The 20,279-nt window shown below is 39.8% G+C and overlaps 1 protein-coding gene across 5 annotated transcripts in view; it reads right to left on the bottom strand.

Annotated features, from left to right (window-relative positions):
- Positions 1-9,228: 9,228 nt before the first annotated feature.
- Positions 9,229-20,279, bottom strand: part of VEPH1 (ventricular zone expressed PH domain containing 1) — a 153,802-nt gene continuing 142,751 nt past the window's right edge. For 4 of the 5 annotated variants that reach the window (XM_081956335.1, XM_081956337.1, XM_081956336.1 and 1 more), the window contains exons 12-13: positions 14,848-14,984; positions 9,229-10,673 (exon numbers count right to left, since the gene is read on the bottom strand). In XM_081956335.1, coding sequence (XP_081812461.1) covers positions 10,437-10,673; positions 14,848-14,984 — 374 coding nt within the window. In that variant the 3' untranslated portion in view covers positions 9,229-10,436. The remainder of the gene's footprint in view (positions 10,674-14,847; positions 14,985-20,279) is intronic. The other variant, XM_081956339.1, reaches the window with a different exon arrangement.

Below are 20,279 nucleotides of genomic sequence, written 5' to 3'. Positions count from 1 at the left end.
GGGCAACTCTGTAGGTTGTCCTGAGTCCCAAGTTTGGTTGAGCCTTGCTGGGTGATGCTGTGATAAAAGGGCTTTGGGGTTCCTATTATGGCTCTGCCTGAAGGCGGTAGATCTTTATTATGTAGAATAGACTGGCCCAGGCCTTAATGACCCATTGACAAAGGGGGGGGGGGAGTTTTTGCCTTCCTTTTAGGGAAAATATTCTGCCCTTTTAATATTTCCTAAAAATATTTCATTTTTCTAGGAGAGGGGTGGGTGCTAACTTCCTACAGCAAATATATCCAACACAACATCTTCCTCCTATTTTCCCCACAATAACCACCCTGTGAGTGTGGGGGTTGGGCTGAGAGAGAATGATTGGCCCAAAGTCATCCAGCTGGCTGTCATGGCTGAAGCAAGACTTGAGCTTACAGTCTCCAACATTCTGGCATGGTGCCTTAACCACTACACCTTGAATTGTGCCTGGAATCCAACAGATAATCAGTGCATTTCAGGCTATATAGCATGTGGGCTAGATGAGCATAGCAAGGCTTGATACATGTGCTGCCACATTATGGAGCAGCTATAGCTTCTGAGTAATCTTGAAAGGCAGCTCCATATAGAGTTCATTGTAATAATCAACCTTGAAGGTGACCCAAGGCATAAGTGACCATCAATCTGGGAATGGGTCATACAAGCTGCACATGTTCAAAGACATTCTTGATCAGAACAGCCACTTGCTCCTAATTTTCAACATGTTTTAGAAATGTTTATTATATGAAGTATTTACCTCTCCAAATGGAGGAATACTTGGAATACAAAGAAAATAGTTTAGGGTGATTAGGGTTGATTAACTTGGAGTCAGCCGTATCTGTTCCAAATAAGTTATTTTTTTCATATGGATTTCCATAAACTTGGTTCTTGGACATTGGTTACAGGGCTTCTAAAAAGATTGGATAAACCAATTAAGTCAACTATAGGAATAAACTAAATTTGACTGCAATACTTAAATGCAACCTTTTAGCTTCGAAGCAATATGGATGAATATAGATGCTAATACTCCTGATATTTGGAGTTATAAGTCTCATCACTTTTAGCCACCATTACTAATGGTCAGAAATGAAGAAAATTTTACTTTAGCAATATCTGCAAAGCCTCAAATCAGAGATATATCAGATAATTGGGTCCATAAAGTGTGAGTTTCCATAGTGGTGTTATTTCTGAACTACTTGGAACAAAATGCCTCGCTGGAGAGACCATGACTTAATCCACAAATTCTTATTTTGATGTGTTTGATGCAAAAGCAAAGATGGCTGACTACCAGGGCTACCTTGACTTTGTAAATCTAAAATCCCAAGTGAAAAAGAAGACATTTCCACCCATTCCTTCTCCGAGCACACAGTGTTGGATTACATGACTCTTCAAGCACTTTTAAAATACATTTCAGATGCATCAAAACTGACTGGGATGGTATGATTTCCTTCCCACCTCCCGGCTACTTTATTTTCTCCTCCTGTGTTGGGAAATAAGCCTAAAACTTTGTTAATTTGCTGGCTCAATTCTGTTGGCTAATTGACACACATGTGTCTTTCTTCCCTCTCCGTGTCTGAATTAAGTATCTCATGTGAAAAGGGTTACTGAATGTTCCCCAAAGGAGTGACACAGTAGACAGCAAAACATACCTGAGTCACAAGGTCCTGGATGAGCCTTATGTTTAAATGTTTCCTGGAATTTCGGCCTGCCAATGAGTCTGTTGCAATATTTTGACTCTTGCTGTGGGATTTCTTCTCTCTCTTTTCAAACTAGCCTATTTCTGCCATAGTTATGGGGGGTTTGTGACCTAGAGGCATCTCATGGGATTATGTTCCATCCATGCTGTAGTCCATTTGCCAGGGTAAGGGAGGAATCTAAAGAGCTGAGTGAGCCAGTGCAAGTCCTGCCAGACCTCTCATATGTTTCCGTTTTGTTCTCACTGCAACAAGTTAGCTTGGCCAGATGGGATTGTCACTCCCATTTATCACTTGAGAGAGAAAGAAGGATCAGAAAAACATGTGCTTTAGTAGAAGAAAGAAAAATGCTGATGGCACCTTAGTGGGATTTGATTTGCACATTCTCCACAGACATGAACATGAGTTGCTTAAAGCATTTGAGTGCAAACAACACTCAGGAATTTCTGGATGATCTATTTTCTGGGGGGAAAAGAGGGATGAAATGGGATAAGCCTATTGTAATTGGATGGGCTTTTAATTGCCTAGTCTATGACCCACAACTCCTCCTCTTAGCACAGTTGAAATATTCAGTTTTGAATGCAAATCTAAGAAGCCAATTCTTCAGACAATGCTATTTTGTGTTCTAGGTTTCCCGTAAGCTGTGTTTTTGGAAGGTTGACCAAACAGATGAGAAAAGGAACTAGCTAACAGGGCATTGAGTTTGAACTGAAAAACCTAGATGTGCTTTGGATGGTTGTGGATCAGTTTGACATCCCAGTATACATTACAGAAACATTATTGTGGGAATTCACTTAGGAAGAAATAAGCTGGCCTGCCTTGAGTTCCTTATTTGTTTGTTTATTATGCAAATTTATATGGCCTCCCATCTTAATCAAATAACTTTGGGTAGCTATCAAGCATAAAATCGGGAACATATTTATGAAAACAATAGAAAAACTCAGCAAAAATGCTGGGTAAAAAATGTCTTTATCAACCAAAGTAAAAAAAAAACCAGCCACATTACAGGTTCCATTAACATTCTGGCCTTCTGAAAGGCCACCGGGGTTTAGGATATCCAAAATCAAGGGGAGGGGAAGACATGCCATCATGACAAAGAAAGCATGCCTGCTAAATTGCATGAGATGAGAGTTTTATCCAAGGGACCTTGAGCATGCTCATCCTGCGGGATCTGATAGGATGGGTGGAAATCCTCAGAGGCAGGTAGTCTCATATATCCTAGGCTGTATGCTGTGTGAGGCTTTATAGATGATAACTAGCACCTTGAATTGCATCCACAACTGCTGCCCAAAATGGATTTGTGCAAAGATACTCTTGATCATAGCTCCAACCTCCAACCTGCTCCTTGAGCAGGAGACAGGAGTCCAGAAGGACTTCCAGATTGCACACCAACTCTCCAGATCCAGGAAGCTCTGAAACCCACTTGTCTTGCTAAGATTGAGTCAGAGTTTATTCCTTGACATCCAAATCTTCCCAGTCTCTAGACATTTGTGAGCATCGACAGCATCATTTGGCAGCCCAAGTTAAGGTGTATAACTGAGTATTGTCAGCATGACAACTGGTGACTTTGCCTGTTAAATAGGAATGAGAAAAGGGTTGTACCTTGAAGCACGCCAACAATCACATCCAACCCTACTAATGCTGACTTGAAGAAAGAAGGAGACAGAGAGCCACTAAAAATGTGGTCTCCAAGTTCCAACCTCTGGAGCTGGTACAAAGGGCTACCATTGTTGATGATATTGAAAGCCACTGAGAAATCAAGAGGAGGGTGGTATCTTTTTGACAGTTTTTGTATACAGTATGGCATCTTGAATTGATAGCGTTAAGGCCCAGTGAGTTCCTGATGCATATTGATGGAGTCAGTCATTTCTTTTTCTTAGAGGAAATGTCATGAAAAGTAAGATTTTGTTCAGCATAAGAAAACCAAATGTCATGCTTGAGCTACATATATTCTTTTGAAGATCGAATGCTTCAGAAGTCTGACAGAAAAGCTGATAGCCTTGATTTCTTGACTTCCCAGTGATTTTGTTCTGGGAAAACTGTAGGCATTTTATAGATGTCTGCAAATTCATTTTGTGTTGTTGAGGGAGGAGTGGGGAGTAGGTAGAGGGGCTGATACCACAAACTGATCCTTATTCTTTTAAAAAGAGAGAAATGTTTTAAATGAAAATAATAATCCTCCATTTCATTTTGCATTAAAATAATTGCATATGTAATTTTGTTGAAAAGTTAAATTGCATTGTTCCTTTTCAATTCTAAGTTGTGCAATCTAGCTGAGGAATGCTTTCCTGGAATAGAAGAACATTGCTTTTGTATAGCCAAAAAAACCCAGGGGGTCCGATCCCAGACTACGAAATGGTTGCTAGCATCAGTGTGAGCTAGGCGGGGACCAATAATGGAGGAGGAAAAAAAGAAAAGAAAAGTCAACATATAACATAAGTCTTCATAAAAACTGTTCCAGTCCAGTGAACTTGGAGGCTGTACTTTCTCACAGCTTTGTCCATTACATATCCCGGAACTGGTCTTCTGCTTGGGAGGCAGACACAATAAATTTAAAATGTGGAACATTAAATGTGCATTCCTCCTCCTCCTCCTCCTCCTCACAATTTGCCAGTGTGACCTTTATTTTAATTATTTTTTTTCTCCAAATAATTCTTACTAAAAGATATTGCACGTCCAGCACGGCTAATCAAGGGATTAATGGCCACCCCTTCTCTGGCATAGAAGAAAAGCCATTCTTCTTACTTCCTTACTTACAAAAGGTCTGGTTCTATGACCCTGATAGTGGGAGGTCAAACCTGGAATGTTTATGGCAGTGCCTTCGCCTAGGTTGACACCATGAATCTGAAAATGATTACAGAGTGGCAGATGTTAGGACCACATGAATGAAGAACGTGAATTCCTAGACTGAACTGGCCATGCCAGAATCCTGTTCAATTATCTTTTCTTACTTAAAAGTATACACATAATTACACTTATTTTATTTTATGTTGAAATGCATCACTCTTTTGTATGATAAATTATCTTTATTCCTATATGGTATATTACACAATTTAAATAGATTAGCCCACCATTGTCCAAAAGAATAATTAAGTCCAAGTCTCTAAAATTACAAAGCTGTCAATACAGGAGAATATTTGTAGCTCAGGGTTGAAATGAGGGGTCCTTGGTACTCTGAGCTTGGTTGTTTTCTTGAAGACATTTCATTACCCAAACCATCAGTGCTAGTAAGGAGTGAGGTTTGTTCTCAGTTTATATTCCAATGGCTTGCCCTGTCAGTGTTGGTGGGGGTAATCCTAGAGCAGGGGTGTTCAAACTTGGCAACTTTAAGACTTGTGGACTTCAACTCCCAGAATTCCCCAGCAGAGCTGGCTGGGGAATTCTGGGAGTTGAAGTCCACAAGTCTTAAAGTTGCCAAGTTTGAACACCCCTGTCCTAGAGGTTCTAAGAGGTTGGGCTGTTTACTGTTGGCTTTTTTTGGGCAGTTCCTTGATTGGGGTATTGTTTACTGCACTGTTGGTCTGATGTTAATCTTGGCATTAATCTATGCTCATCTGGATGCCTGCGGGGAGGTGTTTTGGTCTTTTTGTTCCCTTTTTGACTTGTTGATTGTCTCTTTTGCACAGTATGTAGATGCTGTTTATGTCTATATGTCTATTGATGGCTAATTTGTCAGAGTGCCAGGCTTCTAGTAATTCCCCAGCATTTTTAGCCTTGGCTTGGTTTAGGTTGGTTATACTGTAGTTTCTCAGTTGAAACTATGGTTACATCAGTCCACCAGTGACGTGCTGTGAGCTTTACGGCTGGTGAGGCTGGTGATGTCATCAGCGTGAGCCACGGTCCCCTTCATGTTGACTCAGGAGTCAGGAAGGAGGGGAATTCCCCTCCTTCCTGACTCCTGAGTCAACATGAAGGGGACGCTCCACGGGACCGCGGCTCACGCTCCGCGATCCCTCCAGCCTCCCTCCTGCACACGTCCCATTCCCCACCTTCCTAAGTCAACATGAAGGGAGCGTGCTCCGCGGGACCGTGGCTCACGCTGCGTGATCCCTTCTCCACGATCCCTCCAGCCTCCCTCCTGCGCACTTCCCATTCCCCGCCTTCCTAAGTCAACATGAAGGGGACCACGGAGCGTGCGCGGCTCACGCGGTCCCCTTCATGTTGACTTAGGAAGGTGAGGAATGGGGCGGGCGCAGGAGGGAGGCTGAGGCTAGAGGAGCCTCCTGCACACGTGGTCCCATTCCCCTCCTTCCTGACTCCTGAGTCAATATGAAGGGGACCACGGAGCGCTCCCATTCCCTACCACGTGTGCAGAAGGCTCCTCAGCGCCTTTTCCCTTTTTTTTATTTTCATGATGAGAGCGGTGCAACTCTGCCTCCCCTGCCTCCCCTGACCGCACGTCCCTGCTGTCCACATGTTGTGAAATTAAAGAGCTTTCATTATGTCTTCCGATTATTAGTTGGTGTTCATGGATGTGTTCTGCCAGTCTTCTGCCTGTTTGTTCCACGTAGTGGCTGTTGCAGTCATTACACATGTTGTAAATGACTCCTGGGTCCCCCCCCCCCCCCGACTGCTGAGTCTAATGGTTTGGTTGAAGTGCTTTTTAGATGGCTTGTGTGCTATGATGATTCCAGGTGGTAGTAATAGTCTGTTAGTGGTTTCTGAGATGTTCTTAATGTATGGCGGTATTGTTCTTTTTAGGACTTGTGTGTGTTGTGCTGTATTGGGTTGAGTGGTCAGGCACTTTTTGATAAAGTTGTGCAGATATTCATTTTGTTGGAAGATGTTGTATACAGATGTTCTGTTTCCTTTTTCTGCTATTCATGTTCGCTACAGTGCATTTGTGGTCACCTAAATGAAGTTCTTAGGCAGCTTTTCTTGTGACACGGTTGTTGCTACACCAAGGGAAAATCCATTGCATCATTCATACTACATCACTATATCCAAACCACCAAAGCAGGAAGAAAGGAGTACTCAATAATATACAAAAATATGCAGAAGTGAAATCAGGAAGGCTAAGGCTTAGATGAATTAAGGCTTTCTAGAAATGCAAAAAAAAGAAGGTTATTTTGATATGTCTGGAACTAGAGGAAAGTCAAGGAAATGGTTGGTTCATTAGTTGGAAAATACGGAAAGATGGTAAAGATTAACAGGAAGAAAGTTGAAATGCTTAATTTCTATCTTGCACCTGCTACTTCTCAAAAGGAAAAAGTATTTGGACAGATCAGAAGCAAAAATGAGAAACAAAAAATGCAGATCAAAATAGTAAGGAATTGGTAAGAGGAACCTTGGTTGTCTGAAACAATTTAATCTTCTGGGCCAGATGGATTACATTCCAGTATTAAAAAGAAATGGTGAATGTCTTCTTAGAGCCAGTGATTGAAAAGTTTAAGAAATCCTGGAGTACAGTAGAAACACCAAAAGAGAGTAAACATTTTAATATTTTAAAAAGCGGAGAACTGCACCCAATTACAAATCTATCAGATAGGCATTAATACCTGGGAAAAACCCTAGAAAAATAATCAAGAAATGGGTTTGCAAGCATTTAGAGACAAATAGGGTGATTACCAGAAGCTAGCATGGTTTGTTGAATACAGATCATGCCAGACAAATCTTCCCGCTTTCTTTGACAATGTAGCTAGATTGATGGACAAAGGATATGTAGATGTAGCAAACTGATTTTAGAAAGGCCTTTGATAAAAATTGTCCACAGCATCCTTCTTGATAAACTAGGACATATGTGATGAATGGTCCCATCCCAGAGAGTTTCCCAGTTAGCTAAACAATATTAGCCAAGACAGGTGTCCCTTCCAGTGATTCTGATTCAAGAAGTAGTAGAATTAATTCCTTTTCTTTGGAAGCAATATCAAGAGGCAGGGGGGAAAAAACCACAGCAAGCCCTTCGTTGATGTAAGCCACCAGTTTTCAGGAAATGCCATTAGCTCCATTACGGACTTGTATAGTTTATCAGTAATATCTCTAGATCTCTCTATGTAATTATAGGGCAATGTATTTTCAGGTTTTAATATTGTTTAATATGCCTTATACCAGATCAGATCTGATCCATTTTATTTCTGCTAAGTGGCAATAATTCTTAGTCAAAAGTCTCCCCATTATCTGCTTTACATTCCAGTGATTGAAGAAGTTGAGGACTGAACCTCGATGCATGTATGCAAACAATACATGCTGCCAAGGAATTAAAATGCTATGTAAATTCAGGTTAATCCCACCTATCATCCTTTTGGGCAAATCTTCAGAAGTGAACTGGGCCCTCTAATGTTCTCCTGCTGAATAAAATAAGCGATTGGCAACATGTAAATCTTTTTGACTGAATAGCGCAATGGACATAAAATTTTACCACAATTGCGCTCATTAGAGCCAAAAAAAAAAAAAAAAGGAATGGAGTGGGTTGGCAATATCATCCAGATCTTTAGTTTAAAAAAAACAATGAACATTTTATTCCAGACTAAACACTTATGGAAGCAACGAAAGTAAGCGAATACATCCTGCATTACAACAACCATATGAGCTCCACAGCTTTTAGCTAAATGCAGACATTACTCTGAGTGTCACAGTGAAAAACAAAACCTATAAAGTTTATTTGGCAGCTGAAGAAAAAGAAAACCTGCAGCGATGGGATATAGATATTTTTGACTCCTTCCCCTGTATTCTGATTGATGGCTTTTGCTTTGCTTAAGTTTTTTTTTTCTAGAAGGGCAACTGGAAAGCTTGATGGCAGTGAGGTTCCTTTTATAGTATTCCAAAGTATAATCATCTACAGGGGGACCAAACCTAGGCTGATTTTATGCAATTAGGTTTGGCTCCAACCCCAGAGGTGTCTTCAGTTTCACAGTGTTATATTCCACATTGTTTCAATAGTTCTTAAAGTGAAAAGGAGGATCTAAGATGGCTGGTGATAACTTAAGTAAAATAATGTCTTAAGCTATATGATTTCAGACACATTCTAGTGAAGCAAAAGAAAATAATGATTGTATTACACAGGTCAAAACATTGCCATGTAGGAAATAAAATGTAAGCACTAATATCCCTCGCTTACATTACTGTTGTGGTAATCCTCAATCCTTAGACTTATGACAAAGGATCCTTTTCTTTATGTGGAAGAATTCATGCTTGCCTCAACTCCATACGCAAATGAACTGGGATTCAAAGTGGCTCAATTTATGTGATAATTCTGTTTTTCATTTAGAGAAAAGAATTAATTTGAATTGGAAACCCACAATATCAGACAAGGCCAGTGGTGTGTAGCTTCAGATCAGAAGGCATTCATTGACATTCAACAATAACTTCTGAATAATTTATTCATTTTCATTTACATGCACGATCACTCATCTGATTTTGAATTTTTTTTTAAAGTGAAGTATAACAGGATTTTTTTAAAAAAAATATTGAGTCACAAATTAATGATTAATGATTTGTTTTATATTCCTCCAGATAAATGATGGTAGGGAAGCTATAGAGATGGGAGAAAGAAGGACATCTCAAAAGTACAAAAAACCCCAAATTTGTTAGATCATTCATTTTAATATATATATCTTAAGGGGATTGATAATGAACATTTATATAACATAATATGATCAGAACATTTGTTTGATTAAAATAAATGTTTCTCTGGACTGTGAAGAGTTTCTCCAGATAAGGCCATCTGTGTATGAGCCTATATTATCAATGCTTTTTCTTTTACTGATTTCCTTATCTAAATGCCACAGGAACTAACTCCAGACATAACATTTCTGAGATCATGCAGACTAACAAAGACTTGGATTCATAATTCATAAAGTCAAAGCTGATAAGATTTGTAAGTATGTTCAATGAACATGAGGCTGTGCAGTCATTACTGATGGCAGCAATTTTTTCAACTCATGCCTCCCTCCAGAAATGGTTAATTTGCAACTAGACAACTAGATTATAGCACATGGGAACAGATTCAAGAAACCATATACTTCAGTTGTCACGTATGAATTACACTGATTTGAATGGATTCATATATCTGCTAAGTGGCAGGTGGAATAGCAAAAAGTATAAACTAGTCAAGTTTGATTTCTTTCATAATCTCAAACAAATATCTTTACCTCTGATGAAAATGTACTCATGACTAGCACTAAATCACTGAACCTTTAACCTACAAACGATGGCCTATTATCTCAGAGGGAAGGGAAGTTTCTTTTAAACTTTGTCCCATCCAATGGTGGCCAGCCAACTGCCTTGATCTGGGGTTCAGTGAAAGTACTATACAACGGCAGATTTGGATACTCAAAAAATGGGAGTCAGTCAGGACAAAATAGAGCAGCTGTCATATCTGGAATTCATGTATGTGACTCCAAAGAAATGTGATATAAGCATGCACTAAAAGTACAGCCAAGATGAACTGAAAGCAACTTGCTAATCAGTCCTAAGTTGCTTCTCAATAACTGCAATTATTTACATATTTATGTACGCATCTTCCTTCTCTTCAGCAGGGCACCAGCCCCTGGACAGGGATTTCTGGTTGTGATGGTCCCAGGTCTATGAACACACAGAACTAGTCTACGTGATATCCAAAGATCATGACGATGGAATATCGTGGAAAAGATCTCAGTGGTGTCATTTCTCAGTGCAAAACACATTACACAGCCCGTATAATATCTTTTGCAATTCAAAGATCGAGATACTCCACATAGTTATCTATGACTGAAAACGATCTTCAGGAAAACATAAACAAATCCATAGTTGCTACAAATATGTGGTTGCTTCTCTGCTTTCTCGTTCTTTAGCTTGTGCCACTGCCACATTAATGCACTGTAGCCACTCCTCGGCATTTTTTTCATCTTTGGCCTTGAAGACATACGTCTTATTGTCCGTGAAGATTTCAAAGGCCCGAGGAAGACTGCGATCTCGGCGTTTCTTGGCTACCACTTTGACACTCTGGACTTTACTCAGTTCAATGGGACAATCATCTGGATCATCTTTCTGAAAGAGCAATGGAGAAGGAAACAGAGGTTAATATCTCTTCAGAAAAATTGCATTGTTAATAGTTATTAATCCTTTTGTTCAGTCTAACTGCTGTCATCCCAGCTTCATGTAGATAAGAAGCTAGTTCAATACAATACAATACAATAGCAGAGTTGGAAGGGACCTTGGAGGTCTTCTAGTCCAACCCCCTGCCTAGGCAGGAAACCCTATACCGTTTCAGACAGATGACTATCCAACATCTTCTTAAAGACTTCCAGTGTTGGGGCATTCACAACTTCTGGAGGCAAGCTGTTCCACTGATTAATTGTTCTAACTGTCAGGAAGTTTCTCCTCAGTTCTAAGTTGCTTCTCTCCTTGATTAGTTTCCACCCATTTCTTCTTGTTCTACCCTCAGGTACCTTGGAGAATAGTTTGACTCCCTCTTCTTGGTGGCAACCCCTGAGATATTGGAACAATGCTATCATGTCTCCCCTAGTCCTTCTTTCCCTTAAGCTAAACATACCCAGTTCCTGCAACCGTTCTTCATATGTTTTAGTCTCCAGTCCCCTAATCATCTTTGTTGCTCTTCTCTGCACTCTTTCTAGAGTCTCCACATCTTTTTTACATCGTGGTGACCAAAACTGGATGCAGTATTCCAAGTGTGACCTTACCAAGGCATTATAAAGTGGTATTAATGTTACTGTGAAAGACAGAAATTGGTGAATGTCGACATTCACCGGTGAATGTCGACATTCACATAGTCGCTTGGTGTATGTCCGAAATATTTGCTAAATACCCTTATTTATGACTTACACTAAATACCTAACCCTAACCCTAACCCTAACCCTACGTATTTGGTATGTGTTGACATTCACCGGTGAATGTCGACATTCACCAATTTCTGTCTTTCACAGTAACATTAACACTTCACGTGATCTTGATTCTATCCCTCTGTTGATGCAGCCTAGAACTGTGTTGGCTTTTTGGGCAGCTGCTGCACACTGCTGGCTCATATTTAAATGGTTGTCCACTAGGACTCCAAGATCCCTTTCACAGTTACTACTGTTCAACTGCCATTCATGCTCTGAGATATCCACAGCAACAGATTATGCTAAAATAATCACTCATGTTCAGTGTTGCCATGATTGAAATTCCACCAGAGTGCGCTTACTTCCTGATCTCTGATGCAAATATATGTACTTTTCAGTATTTGCGCTATGGTGTCATGGCCTGTTATACGCCAGCCCCTCCAGCAGCCGAATCAGATGAGGAGAAGGCATGGGAGTCAGGGCCACCTCATCAAGGCAACCTGAGAGCTCCAAGGGGGAAGAGGGAATGGAGCTGTCAGAGATAGAGACAGAGGCAGAGCCTGGCTTGTCCATCAGCCCTCAGATGGAGAGTCAACAGCCCCCAGGTCTGGAGGTGGCTGATGAGGAAGAAAAGGAAGAGCTGGGTCCAGTGCCTGACGTGCAGATGTGCAGAAGGCAGAGGAGAGGAAAGCAGTGGAAATCTATGGGCCAATCCTTGGGACGGAAGAGCCACTGCTTCTAGCCAACCCTAGCTCAGGGGATAAAAGGCAGGGGGGGAAGATGAATAGGTATCACAGACAACTATTCATCTTCCTTCTGGACAGACAGTAGCCTACTGTGAGAGGGAGTTTTTGACGGGGTTGCTAGCGCTCCTAATAAAGGAATCATTTATTTAACTATAGAGGGTTTGTCGTGTTTGGGAGCCCGGTCAGCCGGGTCAGAACACACGACATCACAATGCACAATTAATAATTTGTCCCCCGCCTCATCTTGTCCTTACTTGTCCTCACTATCTATGCTCCAAGATGCTTAGGTGAAATATGAAACAGCAATTCCAGTATTCGTATTAAACATTAGCTAATATTAGTTTCTGCAATGCTCTTTATACTTCTACATGAGCAAGAACAAAGAGAAAGCAATGTACTGTGGTACCGGGACTGTTGTGAGTATCAGGTTGAGGTTGACCTTCATCTCTGGAATTTAACTAGGCTGATTTAGGAGTGGTCATTGCCTGTCTCTGAAAGTAAAAATGCTCTCTGTGTAGCTTTGAGTTGCTAGAATAAAAAGTGCAGTTTAGATCTAATGAATACATAAAATAATGGTACTACTGTATAGGCTCAACTTACCATGTATGAAAAAAATCTCTGAAACACTTAATTTCTTTCACTGGAGCTGGGTTTTTTTTTAGGAATTGGTGCTTACTAAGATATCAATATGTATGGTTCCCCCCCTCTTTCAGTATTAGTGCACATGTTACAATACTCCTCTAAATGAAGCCAGAGATGTTGGATTTGGCCAATTTTCTCACTAGGTTTTAAATACTTTTAATGCATGTGAAAGATGCCCATCTGATAATCCTGAACTAAGAAGTGTTCTGTTTGTTCTCATAGTCAGTCTGGCACAGAAACATATTCAGCTGGCTCTAATTCCAGCCACCTGTCATGGGCTCATTCCTCATTGCCATTTAACGCTGTTAAAATAAATAGCAATAACACTAACAATAGCCCTTGGACTTACATACCACTTCATAGTGCTTTACGGCACTCCCTAAGCGGTCAGCGTATTGTCCCCAACAATCTGGGTCCTCATTTTATGACCTCAGAAGGACGGAAAGCTGAATCAACCTTGAGCCAGCCAGGATCGAACTCCAGACTCTGGGCAGAGTGAGCCTGCACAGAGTCAGCCTGCACCATTGCATTCTAACCATTGTGCCACCACAGCTCCATATTTTACCAAATAAATGTTGGTAGAGAGGAAAGCAGGGAGAAGAACTGAGATCCAGTGTTAATTTACCAATGTCTTAATGCTCCACACAATGAATTTTACGTAAGATGGGCATCCTACTTTTTCCTCCTCTATGGATGTTCCTGCTATTTTACCCATAGTTCTTGTTCATACACTCTCCAGAAAACCCTCCTTGTCAGTCATGCTTGCTAGTGCACAAACATTTGGGTCAAAAGCTGCAGTTTCAAGAAAAACAAAGTCATTGTCTTTTAGGTCTGCCTGGAGCCTCATTAGCTTTTTCACTACAGCAACACTGACAAGATTTCATTACACTGGCAACATATTTTCCTTTAACCAGTGGTTGTATAAAAGAAAAAAAGGAGGAGAAAGAGGGAATGAAATTGGCAGTGTTCCAAGTTCCAATTTAGACAGAATGCATAGAGCAGGGGTGTCCAAACTTGGCAACTTTAAGACTTGTGAACTTCAACTCCCAGAATTCCCCAGAAGTCCACAAGTCTTAAAGTTGCCAAGTTTGGACATCCCTGGCGTAGAGCCTCACTTGCTACTCCTCTAGCTGTAGCTTATTTTCCTTAGTCTTTTATGCCAATTCGTTCAGAAGACTCCCAGCAACTTAAAATAGTGAACCCAGCAGTGGTGGGATTCAAATTTTTTTACTAGCGGTTCTGTGGGTGTGGCATGACTTGGTGGCCGTGGCTTGGTGGACGTAGCAGGGGAAGGATACTGTAAAATCTCCATTCTCACCCCACTTCAGGGAAGAGTTACTGCAAAATTCCCATTTCCTCCCAATCAACTTGGACTCGGGAGGCAGAGAATAGATGGGGGCGGGGACAGTCAGAGGTGGTATTTACTGGTTCTCTGAACTCAACATTTCCACTACCAGTTCTCCAGAACTGGTCAGAACCTGTTGAATACCACTTCTGGTACCCACCAATCAGATTAAGTAATATAAGCCAAGGATACGTCAATTGTTCCTATTCCATCACACCAATGTGCCGAGCAACCATATGTTAACTTGCAAGCTAGACTCCCGGTTAGAAATCTACCGTGGCTAGAAAAAAAAAAGAGTACTGTACATTTGGATTAAGATCAGGTTTTGCTTGTAACATTTTGCCCTAAATGTGCCAAAACTGAACAGTTCTGCCCTTATCATACATGATGGAGCTACTGCTAAGATTGGTAACCCAGATTATCTTTACTCTTTTTTAAAAATGGCTTTGGAAAACAAAGCAGTATAATTTTTTAAGGACCAATTGGATCCACAGCTGTGAAACAATACTGATGGATGGATGGATTTCATTTAGGAAATATTATTATGTCTTACATTTGTAGTGCATGCTAAAGAGTCATCACCATTTTTCAGAGTTGGGGAATGTCCAAAGTTTTTAAAAAGTGGTGGTTTTTTTCCCTCTTCAACTTACAGATTTTCCTTTGTGAAAGAGAAGTTGATTGCCAGCAAGTGTAAAATAGCGAGTCTTCCATTTTTTAATGAATTTCCATCGGATCTGCTTTTCTTTCAACCTGCCTTCAATCAGTGGCTGGCCATCTTGGTTCACAACTGTGAATATTTAAAAATATTACCGAACACCCTATTTTAGAAATAAGTTGTCCCCCACGCCACCCCCATGGCATCTTTGTAAGACACAGATTCAATTTCCCCTTAATAAATTGGAATCACAAAAAAAAAAACCTGTTACTCCTTCTAAAAAAAAAAATCAAGTCAGGAGTACGTATTCATCATTTTTTTATAAAGTTTATTGCAACTCTGGAGACAAGTTGTAATAAATTCCACTCGTGTTTACATTTACTGATTGCCATTCATCTCTCAATAGGAGAATAGAGAAGAAATACTGAGAATTGGTTTGGACACGTAGATATGTACATTTACTCTAGTATTTCTTTTTACATTGAAAAGAAATAATTCTAAGAAATGGGTAAAATTCCTACTTTTATTTTCTTTAGTTTGGCAAAAGCTGATTGTTTCCAGCCAATCTTGTGCAAGAACAGATAGAGGAGGAGATTTGCAGCAGGACATACTGTTAAATTTAGTCAGAGCTTTGAAAAGAGGTTCATTGTAATGAAGTCCAAGTGCATTTTCTTGAATAATACTTACTATTCTTCTGCAAACCGTTAGTATATCACAAAGAACTGATGAAGCCCCAGAGTTCTAATTTTTTTTAAAAAACTTTCAGGGTGCATAGTTAGGTAAATACAAGGTTGAGTAGTGATGCTGACTTCAAAAGCTAGATAAGATGCCAGAAAGTATGTGGCACTGATTAAAATGGAAAAGTTTAAAGGTCACAAACACAATACTATGAGTATTCCAAATATTTCTTTCTGAAGGAATTCTTATTTTCTTTGCAATTAAGCTGTCTAAACATGTAGTTTCGTACAGTAACCCTGTAACCTCTCTGTTGTAGAACTTCATTTCTTAAATAGAAGCAGCCTCTTTTTTTTTTACAGGATTTCAGACACCAAGTGAAGACTTTGGTTCAGAGCTATTAGTGTGCTTCCTATCCGAAGATTAAAGTTACTGGCACTACATTTCATTACGCAGATAAAAGCAAAAATGATTTCCAGATATGTTCATTCAGCAAAGTATTGCATTGTCAATAGGGATGCAAAAGCTTCTGACTATGCAAAAAGTTATGTACTTTAAATGCATTATGTAAAAACAAATCAATTTAACAATGTCACTCACTTTGAATTGTTAGGTCCGTTATGACAGCGAGCCTTAATGAGGCATCAAGATATTTTAGCTATGTCAGAATTTATTATTTATTTGATGGCCAGGGCAATTTTTGTCACCTGGAAAATTCCATGCAGTAATGTCAAATAAGTGTATAGTTATTATATCTATATATAAGGTAAAGGTAAAGGTTTCCCTCGCACATATGTGCTAGTCATTCCCGACTCTAGGGGGCGATGCTCATCTCCAATTCAAAGCCGAAGATCCAGTGCTGTCCAAAGACGTCTCCGTGGTTATGTGGCCAGCATGACTAAACACCGAAGGCACACAGAATGCTGTTACCTTCCCACCAAAGGTGGTTCCTATTTTTCTAGGAACATTTTTATGTGCTTTCGAACTGCTAGGTTGGCAGAATCTGGGAGAAGTAATGGGAGCTCACCTCGTTACGCAGTGCTAGGGATTCAAACTGCTGAACTGCCGACCTTCCTGATCAACAAGCTCAGCGTCTTAGCCACTGAGCCACCGCGTCCCTTCAATCTATATAGTATACATATCCTTATCAAACTGCAATAGAAACTGCAATATCAGATCAACAAAAAGAAAAAAAAAATCTTGAATCACACTTTGCTCTGGAACATCATCCTGCAATTTTCTTGGCAAAAGAAAATTGTACTTGGCACAAGTGTAGTGGTGGTTTACTACTTCCAATAGTTTGCCAGGATTTCTTTTTCTTTTTTAAAATTTCCCAGCCTAACAGACAGTTCTGAGATTTCCTAGTAGTGTCTTATCCAAATAATAAACAGACTTAATTCTGTTTAGCTTGTAAGTACAGTGAAGGCTGGCCAGATTACATCCCTGTTGTGTCTTAGCAACAGTACGGAAGTGCTGTCACTGCTTGCTTTGGGATATTTTTCAACTTCCTGATTTAACTTAGAATACAGGGATGTCCTGAAAGTCTCCATCCAGGTCCAGCACTGCTGCTTAGCTGGATCAAGAACAGCCAGGCTTCCCAACCCTTGTTTGCTCAAGCAAGAGGAGTCTTCAGATTGTGTAGGTTCTGGAGCAGCAGTCTTTAAAAGTGCTAATATCGGACCTTGGAGATGACTGGGCCGTGGGACTGTCATAAGATTTAGCCAATTTTACTTTTCTAAATTTTAATTTTGGATTCTGTAATGCCTATAATTACTGTATTGCCAACCCTGGGATAGTTTCTGGTTATGTTTATTTCATACCAGTGGAGGATTTCCACCTCGGTAGGGATGGGAAGGCCTGGAAAAAAACAGAAAAAAAACCTGTTCCCCCCCCCCCCAATTTTTTGGTTTTCTTCCCAGGCCTTCCCATCTTTGCTCCTGGGCCAATTACAATGTGGAGGATATTTTAATTGAGGCTGTACCAAAAACAGGGGTGTCCATAAGCTGTTACGGGCATCAAAAAAGCCAATATGTGATTATAATTGTGCAGTGGACGCCCTATTTCCAAGATGCGCCTAGGAAAGGAGTGGGGCAACTCTTCAATCACAGCTGCCAGGTTGATTTTTTTTAATCCCTTTCTCTTTTGGATACCCATGAGCAGAAAGGAAGAATTAATCACACTCATGAGCTGGAGTTTCCATTGTACTGGCCCTTTTAGCAGCCATTATTTAGGAAAATGTACAGGTAGTCCTTGACTTAGAACAGTTCATTTAGTGACTGTACAAAATGTCAATGGCACTGAAAAAAGTGACATGACCATTTCCACACTTACGACCATTGTGCCGTTGTCATGGTCACACGATCAACATTCAGACACTTGGCAACTGACTCATATTTATGACGGTCATAATGCTCATATTTATTATGACCAGGATGCCCAAATACCAGGGGTTGTAACACAAATACATACCCATTTCCCTGGCTCAGCTGATAAGGAGGAGAGCCTGTGGCTTAGTGGCTAATATAACTGCCTAATATGTAATACAGCCCAGGTTCAAATCCCAGTAAGGGTATGGCTAGCTGTTGAGAGCTAAATAGCTTGAAATAGATCTATACTAGTCTCCCTTTATTTATTTATCAGCACAAATACAACACAAACATAGCAAAGGCAACATTAAAAATAAAAAAAATATGGTTTTCTGCCTGGATGGTCTTCTGTAATGAACCGAAGGACAGAAAGGGGGAGTAGTGAGCTCCCTCCCATATTTGGGCATACCAGGGGTTGTAACACAAATACATATACATATACGTGTGCGCGCGCGCACACACACACACACACACATATATATATATGCTGGTCTTGTTGTATTCGGGTCTTTTCCCATGTAAGATTGAGATTGTCTTGGCAACATTTCCGCGAGGTCTCACTTGCCATCTTCAGGCTGGGTTTTGGGATACACACACACACACACACACACACACACACACACACCCTAAACTCATGTTTATGTGGAAAGGATTAAGGAGAGTAAATGTTTAAGTATTTGTCTAACTGGACAGTAAACATTTCCCCCACATACATTACTTTTGGGGAAATCTTTCTGCAATATCAGAAATGTCAACAAAAATAGAAATAAATATAGTGACTTTTCATGTACCACACCCTTGCCAAAGGTCCTTCATTCATCAGGATTTGGGTATATAAAGCACAGAAAATTAAGACTCTTGTGATGAAAAGCTGACATGGCAGAATGTACTATACCATTTCAGACTGCAAATGAATCCAGATTTGAGAAATTTTTAAATGTTCTTCAACTGAAATCGATACAAACTGAAGCAAGCATATGAGGAAAGAAATTTTCATCTCTTCAACATTTATATGTAAGGATTTTTAAAATTATGAAAAGCTTTTATAAATTATATCTGTAATCTTAAAAGGTGTCTTGATCAGACACATCAACCTAAAGTTTCCACAATAATATAATGGTATCTTTTAAACTCTCAGCAATAATGGAGAAATCTGGCTTAAATGTTGAATCAGGACAACAAAATTGGATTTAAGTATGTATGTATGTATGTATGTATGTATGTATGTATGTATGTATGTATGTATGTATGTATGTATGTATGTATTTAGCCTAAAGTTGAGTTGCTGTCTACAAACACAAATCTGAAACAATAGGCAGAACATAATGCATTGTCTTTTAGTTTTAGAGGTTACTGTAGGCCAGCCTGAAATTATGATATAACAATAAACTTAAGTTTGTATAACAGGACTATTAGTTTCCAAGCTAGTGTTTTAAAAAAAAATATGACACAAATTGTGGGAGATGTTGAAACATTCAAAACTTTTACAAAGTATTTATACTTTTAAATGGATAGAGAAAGAAGTGAGTTCTACTCTACTCTTATAGGACTGATTCCAGATATTATTATGAGCTGCATGAACCATTGTATTCATAGCAGACCTATTAAAACAAAGTCCAGATGATCAGAATCGTTGACAATTTTAATTCTTTTCTTCACTTAGTGGTTATCTGGACTTTTGTAGTTGAGATCTGATAGTCCTCATTTGTACGGGAAGAAAATTATAGAGAACAGGGAATATCTTTTTGACCATCTTAAAATACCTTTTGTATCTTCTCCAAAATGCAGGAGACATTGAGCAAGGAGCCCAGCATTTCAAAAGGTGCCTGAAGAAATGATCAAGGAAACAGAATGTCCTGAAACATTTTTTAATCAGCTCTGTAATCCTTGACACCATTCCCATAAAGCCTCCAGCTTCACAATTTCACTGAACCAATTCTTTCCCTTTAAGCTTTTGCAAATTAGGTAGAATAGCATCAGTGGATTTATTGGAAGGTCGAACTAGCATTAATGAAAGCAATATCAGTTCTTAGCTGCCTGTGCTTTGATCCCATGACAGATATATCCATAAGGCTATTTCAGAAAATAGACTTGCAGAAAACTCTACCATGACTCATGCATTGCTGTCTACACAACAAATGGATGAAAGATGGGGGGAAAAATCCATTACCCCTGCAAATACGTTCTGTGATTATTGACTCTGCTCTCTTGGAGCCATCATTCCTTTCTTTAGGCCTGATTGTAAGATAAAGATAAAATCTCCTTCAAGTTCATCCTGGCTCTTGTACTGTAGCTATGTTCATGTAGTTTTCTTGGCAACAATATAGAAAGAGCTTCCTTTTGCTGCCTTCTGGTGGTTTTTTTAAAAAATTTTTTCCCTCAGAAC

The sequence above is a fragment of the Natrix helvetica genome (genome assembly GCF_964273705.1).
Source record: "Natrix helvetica genome assembly, chromosome: 5".
In the NCBI taxonomy this organism is placed as follows: Eukaryota; Metazoa; Chordata; class Lepidosauria; order Squamata; family Natricidae; genus Natrix; species Natrix helvetica.
This window is presented reverse-complemented; position numbering and strand designations above follow the sequence as displayed.